Raw genomic sequence first — 22,826 nt, 5'->3', positions numbered from 1 at the left:
GAGGAAGATGCTGGAGCTGCGTGCCGCCTCTGAGCTCTCGCGATAATGCAGCGCCGCAGGGCTGGGCTGCAATTTGGCGGGAGCGGCCTCCCCTTGGCCCCGCCCCTCCCCCTTGGCCCCGCCCAGATGCCGGGGCTGGTGTGGACTTGGGTCAAGCGGCACCCGGAGGGGCGGGGCCTCAGGTCGCCTGGGTCCTGGGTGAAGTCCATACCTCCAGAAAGTCCCTGATCGAAGAAATCTCGAGAAATAGGTGACCCAGCCCTCGGCTGGCCCCGCGCAGTCTTCCCCCTAATTCACACCCGTCGGCGCGCGGCCGGGAGCGGGGCGGATCCCTTCCTCCACTTTTAGGGTCCGCACTCAGGGGCCGAGCATGGATTTCCCTCGCCGGCTCTCAGCAAGGTCTCCGAGCACCAGCTGGAGCCCATGTTGCACCTCAGAGACCGGAACATTACCGTTGGGGCACAAGCACCGGGCATCCACGCAGCGGGATGACCGCCAACTTGGCGGATGATGGGGCAACTCAGGATATGTCACGTGTTATAAAAGGCAGAATGCAAAACTTTACAGCGTGATCTTGACTTCACGTGGGAAAAACAAAATCACTTGTGTAAGCCTGGGGAAAATTTTAAAGTAAAACTCAGGGCGCAAATTTCTGAGCGACTTTTAATTTTTTGTTTATATGTGTTTGTATTTTCCACATTACCCACGATCAAATTATGTTACTTTTATAATCATAAATTGTCCTTTACTCTTTTTAAAGGGTTAATTAATAATGCCCCATCTGGGGAGCTACACAGCAGCGTCGGAAGAAAAAGGCAAGTCAACAAATGACTAGAAAATAACTGGCTGGGTGGGAGAGGGACAGAACCAAATCAGGATGGAGAAAGAGGAACCTCAAGGAGGGACCGTAGATGGAAGGGCGGGAGGGCTCAGATTCCGCGTGGAAGAGACACGGCAGCTAGGTAGGTCTTGGAGCCCTCAGGGACCCACAGCCTGCCTGCTACTCGAAATGAGAGCAAGGGGGTCCAAGGGGAGGGAGGGAGGGCAGCGAGGAGTTTGCAGTCACAGAGGCCAGAGGAAGCAAGGGTGAGCAGGGTGGGGGACAGGCCCCAGGGGACGCTGGAGCCCAGAGCAGTGGGCCAGACAGCACTGAGGCCCCTGCCAGGGCTGTGGGCTGCCGTCAGCCAGGTCCTGCCTTTGAACTCCTGGCCTACCCACCCCTCTGTCCCCACAGGACCTGGCTGGATGCCTGCGTTTGGGCAGCTGGGCTCAGGGAAGGATGGAGACCCTGGGCTGGAATCCTGGCCCCTGCGCTGCTGCAGTCCAGCTTTGCGACCGCAGGCAAATCAACTCCCGGAGACTCGGTTCCTGTAAAATGGGGATCCTGACTTCCTGGACCAGTATTGACAAAGTTCTGGAAAGCCCGGCACCATGTTTAAATGGTGCTCTCAAGATGTGCTAAACTTGGCTGGTCGGAATTGAAAGGAGATTTAATGTTTTAAAGTCCAAAGTCGACCAGCTGCAGTGCCACATGAGAAGGAGGCCTGGGCTTTAAGCTGAACTTCGGCCTCTGCCCCAGTTTTTCACGTTTTTCCCAGATTCCGGATTCCTCCCTCTGCGGCAGGAAGCCTCAGGACCACTAGAGGGCGCTCGTTGCACCTTCACTCCTGTGAGTAAGTGTGGTCCTGGGGCAGAGAGCTGCTCCAGGAACCTCCATCGCTGACCATTGGCCAGGGACCATCCCCATTCTGGGGACAGCGTAAGGTAATCCAGACTGGAGAGCGCACTCTCTCCTCTGCCCATCACGTCCCTTTCAGGAGTGTCCAGCTTGCAGCCCAGGACGGCTATGAATGAGGCCCCACACAAAATGGTAAGTTTACTTAAAACCTTTTTTTCTTACCAGCTTTCATTAGTGTTTGTGTACTTAATGTGTGGCCCAACAATTCATCTTCCGGGGTGACCCAGAGATGCCAAAAGGTTGGACATCCCTGTTATACCCTGCCAGCCTCATCTTAAAGAAGGAAGAAAGGGGAATCAGGCCAGTCCGCACACGGCCAGTCCAGAGGGAAAGGAATTTTTAGGGGTCACTGGAGTTGCCGAGTCTGTCAGGGCTCAGGGCTCAGGGTTCAGAGGCCAGTGATGGAGGCGATGGGCAAGTAAGCAAATGCATTCACACACTGGTGTAGGCCCAGAGAAACAGAGCAACAGAAAGAGAAGCACACAGAGAAACAGCGGTGCTCACGGGGCACAGCCTGGTACCCACGTGCACAGGCTTCTTCCCCACCGCGGGGGAAAGCCATCGGATCACACAAACTCACTCCCCCAGCTGTTTAGTACGCCCCTCCCCCGCCAGTCCAGGGGAACAATAAGCCTGCAAAATGCAACCAAACAAAGGAAAACTGCTCCACCCCGGGATGCCTCCCTTGCCTTCTTGTAAATAAGCATGTGAATGTGTTTTGTTCCAGGAGCTGCCGGGCAAGCACAAAGGGAGCCCTTTCTCATGCAGGAAGGTCCCTGAGCAAACCCCAACCCCCGTCGGGCCATCTGCCCACCAGCCGAGGTGGCTTTCACCCTCGGCCGGGTCAGGAACTCTCTGTGTAGAGAGGGAGTCCTAAGAACCTGGACGTCTCCCAGGTAAACCGCAGGCTGAGGTGAAATTAGGCTTCCTTTGCTTCACGGGATTGCTTTATTGATTAAGAGAGAATGGAGGTGAGGGAGGGGATGGGCAAGGAGCAGGAGGCAGGTGCGAGGAAGGGCATTTACCAAGCACCTTCCCCCACATGGTCTTCCTGAGATGAAAAGTTGGCTCCTCTCCAAGCTTGGCACCAAGTAGGGAAAAGTTCAGCAACCGGGCCCTTCCCTCCTCGCTGCTGGTGGGGCCCCAAAAAGTAGCTCTTAGAGTGGCCTACTGGGCCCCTTGTCACTCACAGGCCTGGTCCAGTTCCCAGGTGGAGGTGGAGGTGAGGCTGTCCACTGTGGCTGCAGCTCTTCCCAGGAGGGAACCTGGTCCTCCAAAAGTGTTCTTTTCCCTCCCAGGGCCATTCTGGGCTCCAGGCATTAAAGCCTCCTCTCTCTAGTCTGGAAATGGGTAAATGACGCGTAATTTATGAGCAGGCAGCCCAAAGTGCATAAGTCACATGAGCACAAAGCAGCCGGGTAAATATTTAAAGATTAGAGCCAGCTGGGGAGAAACACAAAAGTCTGGGACAATGGGGGTCTCTCTGAATTCGCTCTCCCGGAGCGGGGCCAGCCCCGTGCAGTGTTGATGCACTCACCGGAGTCCCAGCCTTTGTCCCCTGGAGGACCCTGGGCTGCTGAGCTATTCGGAATCCAACACTGCTAAAGAGAGTTAAACAATCTCAGCCTCTCCGACCCCATCTGGAGACAATCGGCTGGGTCATTCCAGTGCTTTCGCCGTGTCCCAATAGTTAATTACATGGAGCAATCACTCCATTCCACTTTGAAATGCATCTGCGGAGGGGGACTGTGCCTTTCTCCCGCCAGTCGCCACACTTTGAGTAGCCTCACGCCACTCCCCAGTGAGAGCTGCTTTCAAGGCCCAGGACTCCCCCACGAGGGGGAGAGGCTGCCCCGGCCTGCCACCTGAGATGGCTGGCGGACAGTCTCGAGGCCTGCAAATGCTCTCCCCACCTCCTTTCCTGACTTGAATCGATGTATAATGCGTGTGTGTGTGTGTGTGTGTGTGTGTGTGTGTGTGTGAGAGAGAGTTTTGCCAAGGTCAAGAAAGTCAAAGGGAAGAAGGGAGGGCAATGACACAAGCTACTCTTTGCCTTAAACTCCTGGGCATGAGAAAGCAGAGGGTGCTGAGCAGCCCTGGCAGCCCCCAGTGCCCTCCGGAGTTAGAGGAGGTATTTGTCCCAGGATGAGCAAGGGCGGCCTCGGTCGCCCCAGCGCTCTGCCGGGACTTGTGCTCCTTTCCAAGCACCCTGGGGACCCCAGATCCTAAAGATGGAAAGGGCGTCGCTGGCCTACATCTCAGCTTGCATAAGCCCGGCCTCTGAGCAGGTCCCTGCCCTCCCCGTCAGCGCCAGCTCGCAAAGCCCTTCATCCTGAGTGCTGCCAGAGAGGACCCGGGGTGAGCTCGTGCTGCACCTTCACTTCGGAGAACGCCTCCCCGGCCCTGGAGCACCTTGGGGGCCTGGCCTGCCCTGCCCGAGCGGCTGCAGATGCCCAGATGCAGGACTGGCCAACGGCGCGGGAGAGGAGGCGGAATTGGGTCCCCAGCCTGGGCCCCCTAGAAGGATCTCCGTGGAGACTTATCCACTATCTTCTCCAAGGCCCTCGCCTTTAACTTTAGTGGGGGAGGTGGCTGCCCAGAAGGAGCCAGAATTGGGGTCGCGTGGGGATGCGGTGGGGAAGAAGCTGTTTTCGAGCTCGGGGAAAAGGGAGGGTGGGACCCCTTTGAGCCGCGAGTTCGGTGCGACCCTCAGTCAGCTTAAGGCGAGATTCGTGGCAGGGTGGGGTCACTCCAGGTGAGGAGAAGCTTGGAAAATGGGGCGAGGCACTCAACCTAGCTGGGGACACCGCTGTGAGGACGTGCGGAGGCGCAGGCGGAGGCTCCAGAAGAGGGCGGGGGCGGAGCTGGACCGCGGAGCACGCAGCCCGGCCAGCCTGGCCTCCCACAGCCCAAGCAGAACATTGCGAATTAGAGCATTTTGCGGTCAATTTTCCACTGCTTAAGAAACACTAAGCCACCCACGTGAGCGGCCACACCCCGCGCGGCCGGGATCCCTGGGCACCGGCTCCAGAGCAGCGGCGGCCCGAGGAGCTGCGGGCGGTCCGGCGTGCAGTTGGGAGCGGCCCGCGGGCCCCTTTACGGTGGCCCCGACTCCGGAGAGGGGGCTGGCCCCGCGCTCCCGCTGCGGGCCGCGAGAGCCGCGCAGAGGGCCATTGGTTTGCTAATTCGCCGGAGTTGAAAGGCGCGGGCGGCGGTTTATGGGGAGGGGCGGTAATTAGAGGACAAATTGCCCCGCTGCCCGCGCCGCTCCAGAGCGGAGGCGGGGTGGGGGGCGCCGCCAGAGCTGGGCGCGCGCCGGCCTCGGTGCAAACGAGCTGCAGCGGGAAGCCTGCGCGCCCCAGGGCGCCCGGAGCTGGGCCCCAGGGGGCGGGTGCCGGCGCCGCTTTGTGGGGCGGGCACAATGCCCTTAACACTCGGCTGCCTCCTTTGTGCCGGGCTGCGCGTCCGCCCGCCCCCGCCGCTCCTTTGGCGCCTTTGTACGCGGCCCCGAGCCAGAGCCAGTGCGTCCACGCGGCTCGGGCCCTGCCGGCCCTGGCGCTTCACAGCTGCCTGGCGCGTGCCAGCGCCGTCCGTCCGGCCTCCCGCTGTCGCGCGCCCCCGGCCGGGCCCGGATCTGGCCCGCGGGCTCTGCAGCCCGGGAGGAAGAGCGCCCCGGACCGCTGTCGCCCCAACTTCAGCCTGAAAGGAAGGTGGGGCGCCGCTCTCTGCGCTGCTGGGCGCTTGGGGACCACGCTGCCCCCGCAGGGCGCTTCAAGAGGGCAGGGAGGGAAGAGACACCCCCTCTGGAGGGACAGTGGGAGGCCCACCCAGAGCCTAGCCATTTCCCCTCCGCCTCACGCTGCGGCCCTCGAAGGCCAATTTGTTCATTTCTCTGCCGCAGGGCTCCACTGGGGACTTCTGCGTCCATACGACTTCCCCCTCGCCCTCGAAAGCAGCTGCCAGGACACGCATTGCCCAGAACCCCACTTCACAAACATGGAAACCGAGGCTATGGGCGTCCAGTACAGGGAGATGTGTGGGTTTGAGCCCAGGGTCTCCCCTGGACGTCAGTCACGGCTGCCGGAGTCCCGCTCCTGGGGCCGAGCTGCTCCAGGGCAGGCGCCTCCTCCCCTAGGCTTCCGGGGTCTCCAGCTACAGCCAGAATATGAGAAGAGGTTCGGGCCCCAGACCTCCAAAAGCGCCGAATGATGCTCTCCCAAGTCTTTCACCCTCTCCCCCCATTCGCAGGGACCCAGGGAAGGCCTTTGGAGACAGACTCCCCGGGAAAGCACTCCCAGAGCCTGAGTTGGCCCCCCGGCACTGGCTGGAAGCCCGGGACAGGTGGGGAAGGCTGTTCTGACTCCCCCTGGCCCGAGGCTGCCTGCGTGTCCTCCTGCCCCCTCGGAAGACTGTGGTCCCTAACAAAGTCGGAGGGCACCTGAGCCCGGGCTGCGCCCCGGCACAGGAGTGCCCCTCGTCCGGGGGCACCAGCAAGGAGGAGGCAGGCTGCAGCCCTGCGGGCGGGCTGCATGCTTTAATGGGACACATGTCGCTGTGTGGCTCCCCGGGCCCAGGCTGCGCCTGGCTTTGAGCAGCCACAGGCAGAAAATTGCTACATTGTCCCTCCATTAGGGCCAGTGATGTGGTGTTGCCAGGCTGGACAGAGCATGACACCTGCAGGGAGCCTTCGCTGGTGGGTGCTTGCCGCCTCCTCATCTTCATCAGGCCAGCAGAGGCCTGGTGCTCTGTCACGGCCATTAGCAGGGATTGACGCTGGAACACCCCGGTGGGTGCCCCGGAGAACCCTCGGAGATAAGAGCAGCAAGGCCTAGGCAAGTGGGCCTGGTGCTGAGGCCCAGAACCTAGGGACGCTGGGATGGGACAGGCCTGGAAGGGGTGGGCCTAGGACAGGGCCCCAGCCTCGGGACGTGATGGGGGTGAGAGGGATAAAGAAAAGGCTGAGAAAGGGTTGAAGGGGTCGCTCTCTCTCGGGTGGGAGAGAGGGAGGCCATGTCCTGGGCTATGAAAGGGAGGTGGGGAATTTACCGGTGTGTCCCCCCTGGTCCCCTCCTCTTCAGAATTCCTGGAGTCCAGGATCATCTCATTGACATGTAAACGAGGGGCCCCTATAAAGGCTGTGGGGCCGCCGGAGAGTGCGGAGACCAAAACATGGGCGCTGAGCCTGAGACCCGGGGCAGCTCCAGCGGCCCTGCGGCCAGATTTCGGAAGGTCTGGGTGGGCTCAGGGTGGGGGCCCTGCCAGGCTGGCGGGGGTGAAGGCCCGGAGGGCGGTGGCCCTGCCCTCTAACAACCTTTCGTCCCCAGATCTCCAAGCCGCTGATGGAGAAGAAGCGCCGGGCACGCATCAACGTGTCGCTGGAGCAACTCAGGTCGTTTCTGGAGAAGCACTACCCGCACCAGGTGGGCCCCGGGGGTGTGGTGGTGGGCGAGGCGATCCGCCTGGTCTCCCCCAACCCCGGCGCCCCAGCTGAGAACCCTCTCCACCACCCGCAGATCCAGAAACGCAAGCTGGAGAAGGCAGACATACTGGAGCTGAGTGTCAAGTACATGAACAGCCTTCAGAGCTCGCTGCAAGGTAGAGGTGGGCCCTGAAGGCACTCTACCCCTGAAGGTGGGGGGGGGGGTGGCAGGCCTTGTGAGGTCAGAGCCATGCATAAGGCCAGATAAAGGAGGGATGGACGGGGAAGGCAGCACAGGGCAGTGGGCAGCTGGGTGAGGGGGGTCCCGGGTCACTGGAGGAGGGAGGCAGCCGAGGCCCCGCAGTCTGTGGAGCTGTAACCCGGGGGGAAGAAGGTCTGGCTCCCCGGCAGCGTTCAGGTTCCTCCCCTCCCCTCCCTTCTCTTTCCCCTCCACCCTTCTCCCCTCTGTGTCTTCTCCTCTTCTCTTCCCCGCTTCTACTCTGCCCTACCCTCCGCATTTCTCCCTCCCCGCAGGGCTCTGGCCGGTCCCAAGCGGAGCCCAGCACCCGTCGGGCTTCCGAGGCTGTCTGCCGGGAGCCAGGCAGCTTCTGCAGCGCGGAGAAGAGGGCGGCGGCTGCGGCCTGCGCTGCCCCCCGGCGCACGAGGACAAGGGAGGCAGCACCACGGACAGCGCCACTCCCGGCTCCGAGGCGCCCGCGCGCCGCAGCCCCGGCGCCCCCGCCGTCTGGGTGTCGGATTCCGCCTCCGGCGGCTCGCGGTCCCCAGCACCCGGGCTCCTCCCCCGCGCCGCTCTCCCCGGCCCGTTCCCCAGCGTCTCGGCCCCGCAGTCGGCGTCCGGCCACTGCGCCGAGAGCCCGGGCTCGGGGTTGCGCCTGTGGCGGCCCTGGTGAGGCCCAGGGGTGGCCTCGGACTCAAGCGGGCCCCCATCTGCTGTGCGGGCGCAGTTTTGAGCGCCACCGTGAGGTCGGCCGGGACCTCTAACGCCGGGCCTGGTCCCGAGGTGAAGGTGGCCAGAGGGTGCCCGGTGCCCGCAGGGAAATTCGCGCAGACGCCGCGCCCCGGGTTGTTCTCCAGGCCTAATTCACCCCCACCCACTCCGGCTGGACGGGCTCTGGCCTCCTCTCACCTCTAAAGGGGCTGGGAGGGAGGTCCTGGGCTGCGCCTTTTTCCCAAGGCCCTGGGCGGGCAGCCCGCCCTCGCCCTCGCCCCCGCCCCGCAGCCGCGCGGCGGTGGGAAGGTCGCAGCCACAGCGGCGCAGAGGAGACCCCTCGCAGCGAGGAGAATCGCTGCCCCGCCCCGGCCCATTCAACCGGCCAGGGACGCCCGGTTCCCACCGGCACAAAGCACGCCGGGCCCGCCTCCAGGGCGAGGGGCCCCCGGCTCACCCCCACCCTGGACCCTCTCGGCTTCCAGGGATCCCACCCCCTCCGCACGCGGCGCAGCATCCTCGCCTAAGCCCGCGCTCCGAGGCCCGCCACTCTAAGAAGCACCGCCCCGAGTTGCCCCTGCCCCGCGGCCCGCCGGAGCTCACCCTCCCTATGCGAACACCTCCCGGTGCACCTGGCGCCGAGCCCCGCGGCTCTTGGGGGCGGGGGGCGAGCACCGTCACGCCAGCCTGAGGGCTGCTGGAGTGAAGCCGAGCTCCTCTCGTGGGAGAGTTCGCTTCTTCCCACTCGCCAAAGCCCGAGACCGGCTACGCAGAGCCCCTGCCTCCCGGTTTCTGGGGCCCACTACACTGCACAGCCCTCGGAGTGCCGGGCGCCCATTTCGGGGGTCCCTCCCGGCACTCAAGGAAGAGCCGAGGAGGGGACCGGTGGGATTCCTGCGTTGTGCCCAGGAAGGGATTTTAGCCCCTCCTCCCAGCATCTTGAGATTCAGAATAAAGGCAGTGCAAATCTGTGAAATGGGTATAAAAAACCGAGGACGGTTGTTTCGTTCCACGATGCCTACTTCAGTGCATCTTTTTGAACTAGGGAGACTAACTTCGTCTGAAACATTTCTTCTCATTTTGCTCAAAGAGTTAGGAGTGTCATCCCAATAGGCTGAGGTTGCAGGTTGGGTCCCCATCAGGTCACGTACAAGAATCAACCAAAGAATGCATAAGTGGAACTACAGATGATGTTTTCCCTGTCTCTAAAATCAATAAATTTTTTGAAACTGTCATTTTGAGCCGCTCCAGTCCTGCTTGCACACTAAACCCACACTGTTGGTAAGACCGCAGGGAGAGAGCGGCGGGCTCTCCTGCGCAGGCAGGGAGAGGGTGCGTCGCCGTTTCGCTGCCGCCTGGGCACCTCGCAGCCCTAGGTGTGTGTTGGGGCAGTGAGGGGGCGACTCTAATATGTCTTCTGGGCACCAGGTGGCGATCTCGCACTGCAGACCCATGGTGGTCACAGGGTACCGCAGACCCAGGGACTTCCGGCTCCAACTGTCTTGCCCTGGTCGCGCTCCCGGATCGACCTCACCGGGGCCAGCGGTGTCTGAGGCCATCCCGGGGCAGGGCTTCTCCGCCTGCTGTCAGGACCTTGGTGCCCACCCCACTGCTCCAGGCCTATCAAACTCTGTGCTCGGGACCCAAGCACCAGCCAGAAGAGAAGAGCGAGTCCAACCCAAAGGAATAGGGTGCTCGTAGAGGAATGTAGGGCCCAGAGGAAGAGACAACTGGGGGCAGCTGGCCAGGGGTGCTGTCAGGTTCTAGAAAGGTGTTACCATGAAACCAGGCTTGAAGTGCTAGGTGCAAATTATAGGAAGTTTTTATTGGATTCTGTACAGAGGAGAACTGCCTAGTTGTCGTAAAAACTACAAACGGATCCCTGGCTTTGGGCTGGGTGGTGGTAAGAAGACAGAACTCCCTCCCCACTGAGCCCAGGGTCAAGCTGCTTGTCAGCGCAGCCAGTGGGCCTGGAAGCTGCACAGAGTGTGAGAGGGGCCCCAGGGTCCTCTGCTTGGGGTCCTCCCTGCTCTTTATTTTGTAAAAACCACAATCAGAGGGACTTCAGGGTACCGTGTCCCCTTGCATGAATTGCCCTTGGATATGAAAGAGGGAAACCCCAGTGGGCCAGCCTGAGGGGGGACCGTGGCTAGCTAGTGACCTCATGGCATATTGTATCGGTCCTGGAAGGCACAGCACTGCTGGCTAAGCTGCACTGCAGTCCCGTACCTTGCTCCCCTGAGGCCAGCCCATCCCCTAGGGTACCCTGGGGCCTGGCACTGCAGGGGCCTCCACAGCAGAGATGGAGCCAGGCAGTGCATCCTTTCCCTTCCCAGGGGCCTCTTCTGCGGCTGGGACCCAGTCCAAGGGGTGAGGAGAAGGGCTTGGACCCTGGCAGAATAGGCAGAGCGGGAGGGAGCAGTGGACAGGCCCCTGGGCCTGCTCCAGAGCTTCCTGTTTCGGGACTACTGCACGGAGGCAGAGGTTTGGACAGGACAGCCTCTGTACTTGCCCTGTCCCGCCGACTCAGCTGTTCCTGGGCCTCTCAGCCTGTGTCTAGGGGTTTCCCCCACAGAAGGCCCAGCAAGCTCCTCTCCAGGGCCCATGGCAAAGCCCAGAACTGTTGGGGGACAGTCAGCTCCCCCATGGGGAGCTTGGCATGGGGGACTGCCAAGAGGGACAGTAAAGAAGATCCCTGCTCACAGGGTGGGGGAGCATGCTGGCCAGAAACCAGACCTTCAACTCAGAGCCCGGGAGGTTGTAGGTCAGGGTCCCTTCCAGCCAGGCCTGCAGTGTCTGGCAGAAGCTGGGGATGGGTACCAGAAAAAGGAAGCCCGCTCTCTTTGCTTCAGTCATTCCCACCACGTACCCATGACCCTCAGGGTTGGAGGAGTCCCGGAGGTGGCCAACGCGGTGGGGACAGGCAATGAGAAGTAATGAGAGTGAGGGCACTAATAGTGTGGTCAAGGTGGATATAGTGTCCACTCAGCGGCCAGGGCACTTGGACTAGCAGACGTCTTCAGTCCTGAGAGTTAACACGGCCACCTGCTCGTCACAGATGGGAAAACAGAGGCAGAACGGGTCTGCGGGGAGACCTCTCTGAGAACTCGTTTGGGCTCTGAAGGCCCCTGTGCTTAGATCCTCCGCATTCCACCCCTGAGGTGAGATGGTTCTGGTGCTGAGTGCAAAGCCGGGCGCAGTCCAGCGACTTCCCCTCCCGCAGAGCCTGGCTTTGTTCCACCCGGTGGTGGCCCTGTCCCGGGGATCCCCCGCCCCAGCCCAGCTGTTCCGAGCTGCGCACGTGCACAGCCCTCCTCTACCCAAGTTCAGCCTCACTCTGCATCGCTCAGAGATGAAGTGCCCAATGCAGTTGTCAGGGCAGCCGTCGCCCCTCCAGGCAATGCCTGCTTCTCGGGCGAAGTTGTCGCGTCCCGCCGCCCCAGGAGGGCTGGCGCTCATCCTGGCGTCCTGGACGAGCTCAGAGCCGTCCTGCCCTGAGCCCCGCTGGGCAGCTGGCATCTTTGGTGCTTCGGCCCGCGGGCGGCCCCTAGCTCGCCGAACCCAGCGAGTCCGAGTGCAGCGTCACGTAGCCCGAGGACTCTGACGGCGAGCTCAGGAAGCTGCTTGTGCTGCCCGCACCGCCGCCTGCCACACGCAAGTCCGCGGGCTCGCCCCAGGACGCGCTCAGGGCGGTCTTCAGGGGTCGCGCGTGCGCGTGCGCGTGCGCCTGCGCCTGCGCCGCCGGGCGCGGCCCGGGGCTCCACTGCTCCCCGGCACCGCCAGGGGGCGCCGCGTCCTCGCAGGGCTGGGCGGGGTCCGCGGCGCTCGGGACACGCGCCGGGAAGAGCGCCGGCGGGGCGGGCGGGCGGCCCAGCGCCTGCGGCTCGCGCTCGAAGGCGGTCAGCGCGAAGGCGTCAGGCAGCAGCGAGGCGGAGGCGGAGCGGGCGCCAGGCCCCGGGCGGCAGCGCGGGCTGCTGGTGGGCGAGCTGCGGGCCTCGGGGCGCAGCAGCAGCAGGCTCTCGGCCGAGCGGCGGCGCGGACGGAAAGGGGGCGCATCCCCCGCGAAGGGCAGCAGGCTGTCGTGGCGCCGGTCGGGCCCGGCGGGCAGCACCAGGGCGGCCAGGTCCTCGCCGGAGCCCCAGCGAGGCAGGACGGTGGGCAGCGGGACCGCGGCCCACAGGTCTGCATCTTCGTGCGAGAAACGTCGCGTGGGCGGGACCTGTCAGGACCGGCGGGGTTAACCAAGGCTGCCCTCCTGGAAAATAGGGACCCACGCCTCCCCACCGGGGGCCGGGTGGCTTGTGGATCATGAACGACGCCTGGGGCTGAGCACCCCGGTTCTATTAGGGGCGAGTGTCAGTCTCACCAAGACTCAGTGTTGTCATCTGCGGTTGGGGAGAAGACCCCTTGAGTGGGGTGCTGAGCCCCAAGGAAATAACAGACGCCAGATGCACCGCTCTCCCAGGGAACGCACAAGGGAACGCTGGGACGGGGAATGGTGTCCCACTTGCACAGGCTCCGCATATGGGGCCAGCCCATTAAGGAGAGTGAAAGCCAGGCTCAGAGGGCCCGGGCCTGGAGGTCAGGATGCCCCTCACCCCGCATTCTGAGCCCCGCCCCGTTCCTACCTGGAGGTACTGCATCTTGTCCTCCTGCAAGGGCCCCAGTGGGTAGGTCTGGGGCAGGCCCCCCTCCAGGGACAGCTCATAGTTGACCATCCTGTCCAGGGCCACAAAGTCACCTCCATAGCTGTAGTCAAGGGAACGCTCCAGTGCCAGGTCTGGGGGCACACCGCCACCCTCCAGGCTGGCATCTGCAAGGCGGGGCAGAATCTTACAGCTCCAGAAACTTGGGGGCACCCCAGAGTGACTCCAAGGGCCCCCACAGACATGCACAGGGCAGAGGGTCAGTTACTGGAAACAAGGAAGGGCTGGGTTCTGGGTTCAAATCCTGACTCTGCCACCTTTTAGCTTTGGGACTGGGGAGGTCACCCCTGCAGCCAATTCCCCTGTCAGCAGGGGTGTGGCCTGAAGTTACCTTGTGAGGAAACTAAATGCACACAAGGGGCGGCAGTGCCTGGCACGCAGCCAGGTCTCAGCTTAGGGGGACACCATGAGTGCTGGGGGAGATGGGACCCAGGTCTGCAGGAGCCATCGGGACCCCCGAGGTCGGAAGCTCGAACACATGCCATCCGTTGTCCACAGCTGCCATCCAGGGCAGCAAGTGGGACAGGAGGGCACTCCATGGGACACCATGGCCCCTTAGGGGTTCCAGCACATGTGGAGGGGGTACAGGGGGTGTTTGGCAGTTGACAGTGAGCATCACCTCAGTGCCATGGGGTGGTCACCTTGCAGCTGTTATCCCAGTGACTCCAATGACCTCCCCCAGAGACCCCTGTCCCCAGGGGCTTGTCTCAGGGCATCCTCACCATCGTCTGAATCCTCGTCGTTGGCCATGAGGGCCACGCACTTCTCCCAGACGGCCTTGAGGTCGGCCCGGTAGCGGTCGCAGGCCCAGAGGAACATGGGCAGCAGGAGGGCCTGGGTCACCGAGCACCACAGCACACACAGCGCCATCCAGGGCGCCGAGGCATCCGCCCGCAGGCTGCTGAAGCTCACCACCTGTGGGCACAGCACCCCGCCTGGCACCCGGCAGGACCCCATCGCATGGCTCCCCCTCCCCGACTCCGTCCTGCCACCGTCTGCGTGGCAGGTCTGACTGCCCGCCCACCAGTGGAGGGGCTGGCGGCAGTAGACTGAGCCCCAGGCTCGGGTGAGAAAGGGCCAGAGCTTGGTGTAGCAGCCCCTGCCCACAGAGAGCTGGCTGCCCAGGGAAGGTCCAGCCCCAAGCATGCAAAGCCTGTTGCAGTGTTCCTGGCGGCACTAGTGTGCCATCCCTCCTGTCACCCGCAGGACTGCCTGAGGACAGAGGTGGGCATGGATCACCGTCCCTTTGAGGGACGAAGAACCAGGGCTCAGGCCTCCCAGACCCCTCCTCGGCCCTGCCCCCTCTGTGGGCCTAGGCCCGGGACCCCAGAGAAGAACAGAGCAGTGTCTGAGGATCAGAGGGTCCAGCCAGGTGGCCTTGGGGTCACTGCCCAGGGTGCCTCCCCCTCTCCCTGCCACCCCATCAGAGAGGACATCAGAGAGGTTCTGTGCACGGGCTGCGGGCCCCTCAGGAAGGTGCCGAGTGTCTGGGACTCAGTTTCTTCCCCTGAGACATGCGCTAAGAACTCCCCACAGGGCAAGGCCGAGATTCCCGACGCTGCACCAGGCCCGCAGTGCGGAGTGGGCTCCGTGAACGCCCCCCATTCCTGCCCTGAAGAGAACCCGGGGGGGGCGAGATTTCATAATCCCTCCTTTCCCTCCTTCACACAGGGATGGGGGCGCCGGGGCCCACTGCACACAGAGGACCCCATCCATACTGGGGGATCCTGGGCCCACCAAACATGGAGCCGCGGGTGGCTGGGAGCTGCGTGCCCGACTGGAGGCTGCCACCCCATACTCAGCTTCTTGAGCGTGTGTCCTACGGCAGCGGTCCCCAACATTTTCGGCACCGGGATCAATTCTGTGGAAGACAGTTCTTCCACGGACGGGAGGGTGGGGGGAGAAAGGAGCCCGCTCACCTCCTGTGTGCCACCCAGTCCCTGGCAGGCCAGGGACCAGCACCGATCTGTGGCCCAGGAGTTGGGGACTCCTGTCCTACAATGTCTCCAGGGACACAGCCCTACTCGGCTGCTTGGGTGAAGCCTTTCTCTGGCTGGTCCTTGTCCCTGCACCCCTCTCTGTCCTGCTCCAGACCCTCCAAGGGGCTGGGCTGGAGACCCATGGGTGGGATGGCTTGGCTACTGGGTCCAGACCTCATTCTTGGGCCAGGCCCCAGTCTGGCCTCACTGGCAGCAGCCCAGGTAGCCTCGCTAAACCTTGGACCCTGTCGGCAAGGCCTTCCTCAGACCAGCCCTCAGCTTGACCTTCCTCAGGCCCTGAGATCAAGTCTGACTGCCCAGCAGACAGTCAGAGCCTGCCCTGCCTCCCAACTCAGGACCAAAGCCGACTCTGCCACAGCAAGGCCCACTCTGTGCGTCCTAGGACCTGCACCCACCAGGAAGCCGTGGACACCTCTGTCCCCTCTGCATTGCATGGGCCTCACTCAGGGAAGAGAGTCCCCTTGCAGTGTGGCAGAAAGACCCTGGGCTGCGAAGTCACCTGAGGTGGGTTCAAGTCCCACTGTGGCTACCCTGACTTTGGGCCGCTCATTTACCTCTCTGAACCTTGGTTTCCAAGCCTGTAAAATGGGGATGTGGATAATGCCCCCCTTAAAAGACTGGGTGTGACTGGCTGGTGTGGCTCAGTGGACTGAGTGCTGGCCTGTGAATCAAAGGGTCGCCGGTTCAATTCTCAGTCAGAGCACATGCCTGGGTTGTGGGGCCAGGTCCCCAGTAGGGGGTATGTGAGAGGCAACCACACATTGATGTTTCTCTCCTTCTCTTTCTCCCTCCCTTCTCCCCTCTCTAAAAATAAATAAATAGAATATATAAAAAAAAAAAGGTCGGGCGCAAGGATGCAAACACCCACTGCCTGCTGTGTGCCCACCCCGGGCCGTCCCGGAACCCGCGGCCCCCCACGGGCTCACCCACCAGCACGGGGAAGCCCATGAAGCAGGCGTAGATGAAGACGATGGTGGCCACCAGGCCTGTGATCTGCAGCGAGGTCTTGGCAGGCTCGGAGCCATCGATGGAGGAGCGGCGCTTGCCCTGTGCGTCCTCCACCACGATGGTGGGCACCGTGAAGGCACGGCGGTCCGCCCGGCGCCCACCCTGCCCAGCTAGCGTCTGGAAGAGGGCGATGGCCGTGCAGACCACACCCATGGCCACGCTGCCTCCAACCAGCAGCAGGAAGCAGACGCCAAAGCCCAGGCCGATCTCAGCCACGATGAAGCGGCAGCCGTGGGCATAGAAGCGCTCGCTCGTGTCGTGCCAGCCGACGGCGGGCAGGGCCGACAGGAGGAAGGACACCGTCCAGATGCCCATGACCGTGTGCACCGCCTGCTTCTTGGCATTGCTCAGCCTGGCATGGGGTGGGGGGAGGACAGAGGGACCCAGTGTCACTCACAGGGTCCCCACAGGCCCCTGGGGACCTGCCGAGGATCTGCGGCTGCCCTGGCCCTCAGTACATCACAGCCGTGCCACAACCAGCATGGTGGGCTTTGTCCCTTGCCCAAGGGACACTCATGCACATTGTGACATGTCTTTCTTGTCAAGCATTTCTGGAGTGGACACTGCCCGCCCAGGCATCCCCACGTGTGTGTGCCCCTGCAGCCCAGAGCCGCCCTCCTGAGCCTCCCTGCTGGCCCCCAGCACAGCACGGGTGTGGCACCCCCCCCCCACAGGGCGTTGTCCCCACCAGAACACGGGTCAGCCACAGCAGGTGGTCTTTATGTTCATGCCCACAGGCCCCTCTCCGAGGACGGCAGCCGATCAGGTGCCGGGAGCTCACCGGTAGTTGACGGGCCAGCGGACCATCCACATGCGGTGGTAGGACAGGGAGGTGACGGAGAAGCAGGTGGCCAGGGTGAGGGTGTAGAAGGCGGAGACGAAGACCTTGCAGAGGCCCTCGCTCCACTCGTAGTCGGCGCGCTGCCGCCGCAGCTGCACCGCAGCGTAGGTGGCGATGGGCACCGCCACGTTGAGCATGTGGGTGGCCGCAAGCGTGCACAGCAGGAACTCGAGAGGCTTCCACTTCTTCTGCTTGGCGCCCACGCTGAGGATGCCCCAGGCGTTGGCCAGCAGGGAGAGGCCCCCGCACGCCAGCCAGCCCACGGCGCTGCCAGGCGGCCGCCGCTCATCACTCATGGTGCAGACTGGAGCCCGCAGGCGGCTGGGGCATCCTCCTCCGAGCCAGGCCAAGGCTCGGAGCAGCAGCGCTCGCACCCCGTGGCCCAGGGACGCCTGGGGCCGCGGTCATCTGCAGTGGGTGAGAAGCCAAAGAGAGCTCAGTGATGGCCTCCTGTTCCAGCTTCGGAGCCCCTGGGGGTGGGGCATGGGCAGGATCCCCCAGGATGCTGTCTCCCATCTGGCTCTGCCGGGGGCGGGGCTGCTCCACTCTGTGACCTGTCCAGGCCCCCGGCGTCTCAGGGAAAGTGCGTTCCCTCCCTTCCACCCCTGCCTGGTCCAGACGTGCAACCTGCGCCTTCAGGGAACCAGCCAGGCTGGGCCCAGATAGGCCTTGTGTCGCTGGCCTGGGCCCTGACCCGCCACAAGCCCGGTCACTGGCACATGCTCCCACCCCCCAGGCTGGCCCGTGGAAGGCGCCCCCAGGGCATCCCGGGGGCCCTCACTGTAGTTTGTCCCACTTCATTGGGCAAATGAGGGTGTGCCTGGGAGGATGAGCCCCCTAGCCCCTGCTGTGAGGCAGGGCTCACGACGACCACTGTCATACCCATCCTGGAAAGGGCAGCCCCCCGCTGGCCTCCTGCATCCCCTGTGCTGAGGCTCCAAGTGTTCTAGCTGCTCGGTCCACGCAGGGTCCCTGTGCTTTCGTGCTGTGCTGTCCTGGGCGGGGGATTCTCCTTTTGGGGCCGCGGGGTGGATGGGTCTCACACACAGTGGGTGCTCTGGGTGGTGCTGAGCATGTTGCTGCCTGAGTCTTGGGTGTCACTGGCGCTCCTCCCAGGCACAGCCCAGGGGCCTGACCTCGACCCAAGGAGGACTGCCGGCAGCCAGCCGGCCAAGGGTGCTGGGCAGGAGGCGCATGTTGGGGGGGCACCCAGCCTGCTGGAAGGCCGGACAGTGAGTGCCCGCTCCCATTTCCCAGCCTGGCTGCCCTCAGCTGCCTCCTGTGGGGACTGGGAGCCACTCCCTCTGAGGTGGGGCCCCCACGACAGGCCCCTCTAGCCAGCCTGGCTCAGTCAGTGTGGGGAGATGCTGAGTGAAGGCCCACTGTGCGCTCTGCCTGCACTTGGCCCTTCTCACCCAGGGGCCTGTTGAATCTCACTGGCTGCGCTTCTGTTCCAACCTGAGTGGTGGCCACGTGATTCCTCGGGGACTGTTTCCAGCTGTGGGGGGACAGGCCACCGCAGGACCCTGGTGCTCGGGGCAGAGGACTCAGCACCTCCCAGCATAGCCAGGCCCCTAAGCTCGTCTTGCCCGAGGTCCTTTGGTCTGCCTGTGGGCTGAACCCCTGGATGCCGAGGGGCCTCTGAGGGGCGTGTCTCACTCATCTCAACGTCTCGGCTGGGGGCCCGCCCAGACACCTGGCCCACGGAGGAGTCCACTCTGGAGCACATTGATGCTCCTTAAGGCCTCCTCAGGAGCTCGGGGGACTTCTGGGGCCAAGGACCTCCTTCTCAAACATGAGGCTTCTGCTTGCAGAGTGGCCTTCCTTTCCCCACCCCAGACCCAGTGTGGGAGGTGGGGTGGCCCTGTCGGACCCGCCAACCCTCCATTCTGGTGTCCCTCAGGCGCCCCTGCCTCAGCCTACCCAGGTCACACCCTGTGGGATGAGAACTGCTGGGCTCCAGCTAGCCCCCCCGCACCCCTGCTGGCCCGTGACCTGACTCCACTGGGCCTCGTCTCTCTTCTCCGCAAGTGGGACATGATAACGTACACCCACTGCAGCTCCTCAGTAGGTTCGGCCGGGGCAGTGCTTAGAATGAATGGGGCCGGCACACACTGAGTGCGAGCCTTGGGTTTGTCAGGTGGGTGTCTGCACTAAAGTCCTCCCAGCCCGAGGAGCTACGCTGCCTCTCAAGGGCCGAGGCGCCCCTTGGACTTGTGGGTGAACCTCGGACCTGCCAGCGGACACAGTCTCCCTGGCCAGCAAGCACTCGGAACAGCTCAGCTTTGGGGGTGAGGAGGCCACGGGGCTGCCCCAGCCCCATAGGGTCCCTGGCAGCCTGCCAGGGGTCCGGGACAGGCACAGTAAGGGGGACCCTGTGGGCTGAAGGCTGCAGACACCAGTGATCCTTGTTATCCAATAGGACGCTGGATTCAGCATGCACCTTGGGGCCAGCATCTTTTTCCACCTGCCCTGGGCCGCCTCAGCCAGCAGATGGGGAGACCTTCCCTGAGATGCCCCAGCAGGGTCACGACCCATGACCCTGGCGTGGGGGGTGGGGTGGGGGGAGAGGAGCCATGGGCTGCCACTGGCACAACCTCTCAGGTGCCAGGTGATCTCCTCCCTTAGCGTCTGGCGCCTCCCTGCAGGACAAGGCGTTAGGTCCTCAGGCCTGAGGTCATGCCCTGCGTGGAGGGAGGAAGTGTCCCTGAACCGGCACACTGCCCTCAGCATCCCCAGGGATCTCGTGTGTCGGACAATGTCCCCATCCCGATTTTAAATGTGGTCAAGTAGAGGCAGAGAAAAGCTAAACCATTTGCCCAAGCTATCATATGCCTGAGCGAGGATACAAACAGACAAACCAGCCCCCTGGTCTCTCAACCCCCAAATGCTCGGGAACAAAGCCTTTTTTGCTCTTCTAGCTAAGACGGTCTTTCTGAGCCTCCCACCCATTCAGGGTGGGACCGACTGTCCCCACACCACGGAGAGGAACACTGAGGTGCGGAGCCCAGCGCAGAACGTGGAGGGAAGTGCGGGCAGGTTTACGGCCCAGCCCCTGAGCGTGGTGGTTCTGGGGTGGGAGACGAACGTCACTGGAGTGAGCCTGGGGAGTGTGTATACCAAGGTCTCCAAACTCAGAGTGCAAAGGGCTGGGTCTGTGGGAGACGGGCTCCCGCCTCCTGCAGGATGGTGACCCGCAGACCACACCTGCTGTTCCTTCCTCACGACAGCGCGCACCTGGGACCAGACCCCAGGCTGGGCTCCCTCCCCTGAGGTCCGCCCCCAGGGCATCTCCACCCCAGCTGGGAAGTCTCTCCTGCATCACACTCCACGCGACCCCACAGCCTTTCTGGATGGAGACCCCCGCCCCCAACGTCCAGGAGCAGGATGCAGGGGTGACAGGCCTCGGCCCACGGGCCCGGAAGACTCCCCCCCTCACCCGCAGGGTCTGTGGGCGGGGCCCTGGCGTGACGTCACGGCCTCCGGCCAATGGGTCCGCGCGGCCCCAGGGCTCGATTGCGCAACAAAGAAGACCCAGAACTTGAAAGGATTCCCCGGGCTTGGTCCGCTACCCCCAGGCTGCGCTCGGATGCGCCGCCCAGGACCCACGATCTGTCCCTGAGGGCAAGGCCCGGCCGCCGTCCAGGGCGGGGCTCGAAGCCTCAGAGTCCCCGGCACGCCCCCCACCCGCACGGCCCCCGCTCCCGGGTTCGAGAACCCGGGACCCCGGCCTTCCCCCGCCGGACCCCGCCTGCCGGTCCAGCCCCAGCGGGACCCCGGCCCTGCCGGGACCAGAGGGCGCGTCTAAGTGACGGCTGGGGGAGCCGGACGCGGGCGGGACTGCGGTTCCCAGAGGCCCCCGCGGGCTACGCTGGGCAGGGGTGGGCGTCCCCAGAATGGCCATCGCCGCCCCGAGAAAGCCAGACCCTGGGGCGGCGCGGCTAAGCCCGGAGGCTGGGGGAGGAAGGCAGGGACCAGCCCCGGGGAAGTTACTCCAAACGTCCCCAAGTCGGGGGTGCGGTGGGGGTGGCAGCCCTAAGCGGAGCCCGAGGCCCCTGGGACGGACGCCGCGACAGACCGTGGACAGCCCCTCCCCGCCCAGAAGTCCTCGCCCCGGAGGCGCTGCTCTCACCGCGCGTTCGGGCGCCCCGGGCTTCTGCTCGCCGCTCCCGCCTCCGGCTCGGGCTGTGGCTCCTGCGCTCTGGGGCCGAGCGCGGGTCGCCGGGGACGGAGCGAATGGCTGGCAGCAGAGCGGCCCGAGGGCCGGAGCATCCTGGCCGCCGCCGCCGGTGGTCGGCGCGCCCGTTCGGCCCGGTTCGGCCCCGCCGCCCCTCCCTCTTTTCCTCCCTCCCCGCGCGCGCCGCCGTCACCACCGCGCTCGGCTCGCGCCGCCCGCCCGGCTGGCTGAGCTCCGCGGCCGGGGGCGGGGGGCGGAGCAGGGCGCCAGCCTCCGCGTGCGCCACCGCGCCTCCCCTCCGACCGCCGCGCCTCCACCCCCGAGGCGCGGCCCGCCCCAGCCGTCGGTCGGAGTATCTGGGGGTCCACCGCCCCTCCCACCCCGGCCGCCCTAGGGAGGCCAGCGCCTCCAAAATCACCCGGATCACGCTGTGGCCCCTCGCTGCCGTCTTGGGTCTGTCCACACTCCAGACGCCAGCTCCGACCCCTCTTGGGGATGACCGGGGCCGGAGCCAAGAGGGCTTGGGACAGGAATGGCCAGTGGGAACCTGGGACCAGGGGTGGGAGGCTCGGGCGGCCCTTCCTGGAGGAAGCCGCTGCTAAAGGTGAACAGTGGGCCGAGGTGGAGACGGGAGGTGGGGGCCTGAGAACGAGCGACTTCTAGGAACCGGGGAGTCCTTCCAGGAACCCGCCAGGCCGGGGGCAGGGAGAGGCGGGGCAGGGCCGGCCAAGGGTTCAGACTGATTCTCAGACTGTGGGGATCAGGTGAATGGACCAGGGGCTCCTGGGTGCTTGTCTCCCTTTCTGGTTCCGCTCAGAAATATTCTCAAGCTGGGACTATGCCCATGCAGTTCTTGTGTGTGTGGGGGGGGGCACAGGGTGGCACCCAAAGGCTGGGGGACATCTGGGGGGACACTCAGTCCCCTTGACAGGGCCTCTGGAGACCTCTTGAGCCACTAGACTGGCCACTGGCATCTTGGCCTCCTATCCAGGTAGAGGACACCACCTGCCTCTTCCAGGAAGCCTGTGGCCACCCACACCCTGAGCCCAAGGCCCTGCCCACGCAGCTGGGAAGTGGGCACCCCTGTGTCTGGGGGAAGGCAGCACCTGCCCAGGACAGGACCCCACCGAATGCGCCCACTGCCGTCTGCACTGCTCTGTAGCCGGCCCCTGCCTTGCCCACACCATCTCCACACCCCTCCAGCAGCTGGAGAGTGAGGAGCAGCTTCTGGCCCCGGGGCGGTGCTGGGGGGAGCTTAGAGTCAGTCTTCTGAGACAGAAGTGAAGGTGTCTGTGCAGAGGCTGCACAGTGAAGCGTGGCCAGTGAAGGGGGAGCTATGCACTACACGTGTGTGTATGTGTGTGGGTGTGCGCATGTGTGTGTGTGGCACCTGGGAGGACAGGCCAGCTCCCTGTCCTGGTGGCCCCAGTTATAAATAGGCCATCAGCAGTGGGAGGCTGGTAAGCTTGTGTGGCATTTCTAAGGCAAACAGAAGATGCGGCCACCAGAGCGTCTGGCCACGCTGCTGCCCCAGGCCTGTGGCCTCAAGCGCCCATCCACTGGCTGCGCTGCCGTCTAAGAGTGCCCCTGCTCAGGACCCTGAGGGGTAAGTGCTTTGCTAGCCTGGGCTCCTCCCAGCTGCCCTGAGAGGTGGGCTTTAGGTGCCTAACTTGCCCAAAGCCACACAGAGGAGTGGTCCAGCCAAGGCTGAACTAGGGAGTCCGGGCCAGGGCCCTTCTTAGGGAGGATGCTGGTGCCCTGGGGCCTGCCTGCCTCGGGAGGTCCTGGAGCTCAGGCACCCTCGGGCCCATGCAGCAGGCTGTGATTCCACCGGCCTTGGTGTGGCCGGCCCGGGCTGCCTGGGGAGACCTCTCTGCTCCCAGCCCTGGGCACTGCCAGTCTCTGAAGGCTGGCACAGGGCATGGGTGGAGCTGGGGAGGCCTCCAGGGAGCCGAGGGGCACAGTGGGGCTGCTGCGGCCTCCTTGGC

At 64.1% G+C, this 22,826-nt stretch overlaps 2 protein-coding genes across 3 annotated transcripts; one reads left to right on the top strand and one right to left on the bottom strand.

The window, feature by feature from the left end:
• The first annotated feature begins 5,994 nt into the window (after window positions 1-5,994).
• HES3 (hes family bHLH transcription factor 3) lies at window positions 5,995-8,761 on the top strand. 2 transcript variants are annotated; one of them, XM_053660600.1, is made up of 5 exons: window positions 5,995-6,079; window positions 6,371-6,524; window positions 7,063-7,158; window positions 7,252-7,333; window positions 7,692-8,761. In XM_053660600.1, the coding sequence occupies exons 3-5, from the start codon at window positions 7,078-7,080 to the stop codon at window positions 8,066-8,068; spliced, it is 540 nt and encodes a 179-aa protein (XP_053516575.1). In that variant the 5' UTR covers window positions 5,995-6,079; window positions 6,371-6,524; window positions 7,063-7,077; the 3' UTR covers window positions 8,069-8,761. The 2 variants fall into 2 exon arrangements, with proteins under 2 accessions (XP_053516575.1, XP_037010170.2); XM_037154275.2 differs by having other exon boundaries at window positions 6,371-6,570.
• A 1,144-nt stretch (window positions 8,762-9,905) lies between these two features.
• Window positions 9,906-20,974, bottom strand: GPR153 (G protein-coupled receptor 153). Its single transcript, XM_037154204.2, has 6 exons — window positions 20,794-20,974; window positions 16,602-17,069; window positions 15,743-16,172; window positions 13,535-13,727; window positions 12,735-12,919; window positions 9,906-12,325 (listed from the first exon to the last, which is right to left on the bottom strand). The coding sequence occupies exons 2-6, from the start codon at window positions 16,955-16,957 to the stop codon at window positions 11,654-11,656; spliced, it is 1,836 nt and encodes a 611-aa protein (XP_037010099.2). The 5' UTR covers window positions 16,958-17,069; window positions 20,794-20,974; the 3' UTR covers window positions 9,906-11,653.
• Between the last annotated feature and the right edge of the window lie 1,852 nt (window positions 20,975-22,826).

The sequence above is a fragment of the Artibeus jamaicensis genome, unplaced genomic scaffold (genome assembly GCF_021234435.1).
Source record: "Artibeus jamaicensis isolate MK-2021 breed Jamaican fruit bat unplaced genomic scaffold, CSHL_Jam_final scaffold_847, whole genome shotgun sequence".
Lineage (NCBI taxonomy): Eukaryota > Metazoa > Chordata > Mammalia > Chiroptera > Phyllostomidae > Artibeus > Artibeus jamaicensis.
The sequence above is the reverse complement of the archived record's forward strand: the minus strand, read 5'-3'. Positions and strand labels throughout refer to the sequence as shown.

Coding starts and splice junctions, on each gene's coding strand:
- HES3 (XM_053660600.1), top strand. CDS start 7,078: ATGGAGAAGAAGCGCCGGGCACGCATCAACGTGTCGCTGGAGCAACTC. Junction 7,159..7,251: donor AGAAGCACTACCCGCACCAG/GTGGGCCCCGGG, acceptor CACCACCCGCAG/ATCCAGAAACGCAAGCTGGA. Junction 7,334..7,691: donor CCTTCAGAGCTCGCTGCAAG/GTAGAGGTGGGC, acceptor CCCTCCCCGCAG/GGCTCTGGCCGGTCCCAAGC.
- GPR153 (XM_037154204.2), bottom strand. CDS start 16,957: ATGAGTGATGAGCGGCGGCCGCCTGGCAGCGCCGTGGGCTGGCTGGCG. Junction 12,920..13,534: donor CGACGAGGATTCAGACGATG/GTGAGGATGCCC, acceptor CCCGCCTTGCAG/ATGCCAGCCTGGAGGGTGGC. Junction 12,326..12,734: donor ACAAGATGCAGTACCTCCAG/GTAGGAACGGGG, acceptor CGGTCCTGACAG/GTCCCGCCCACGCGACGTTT.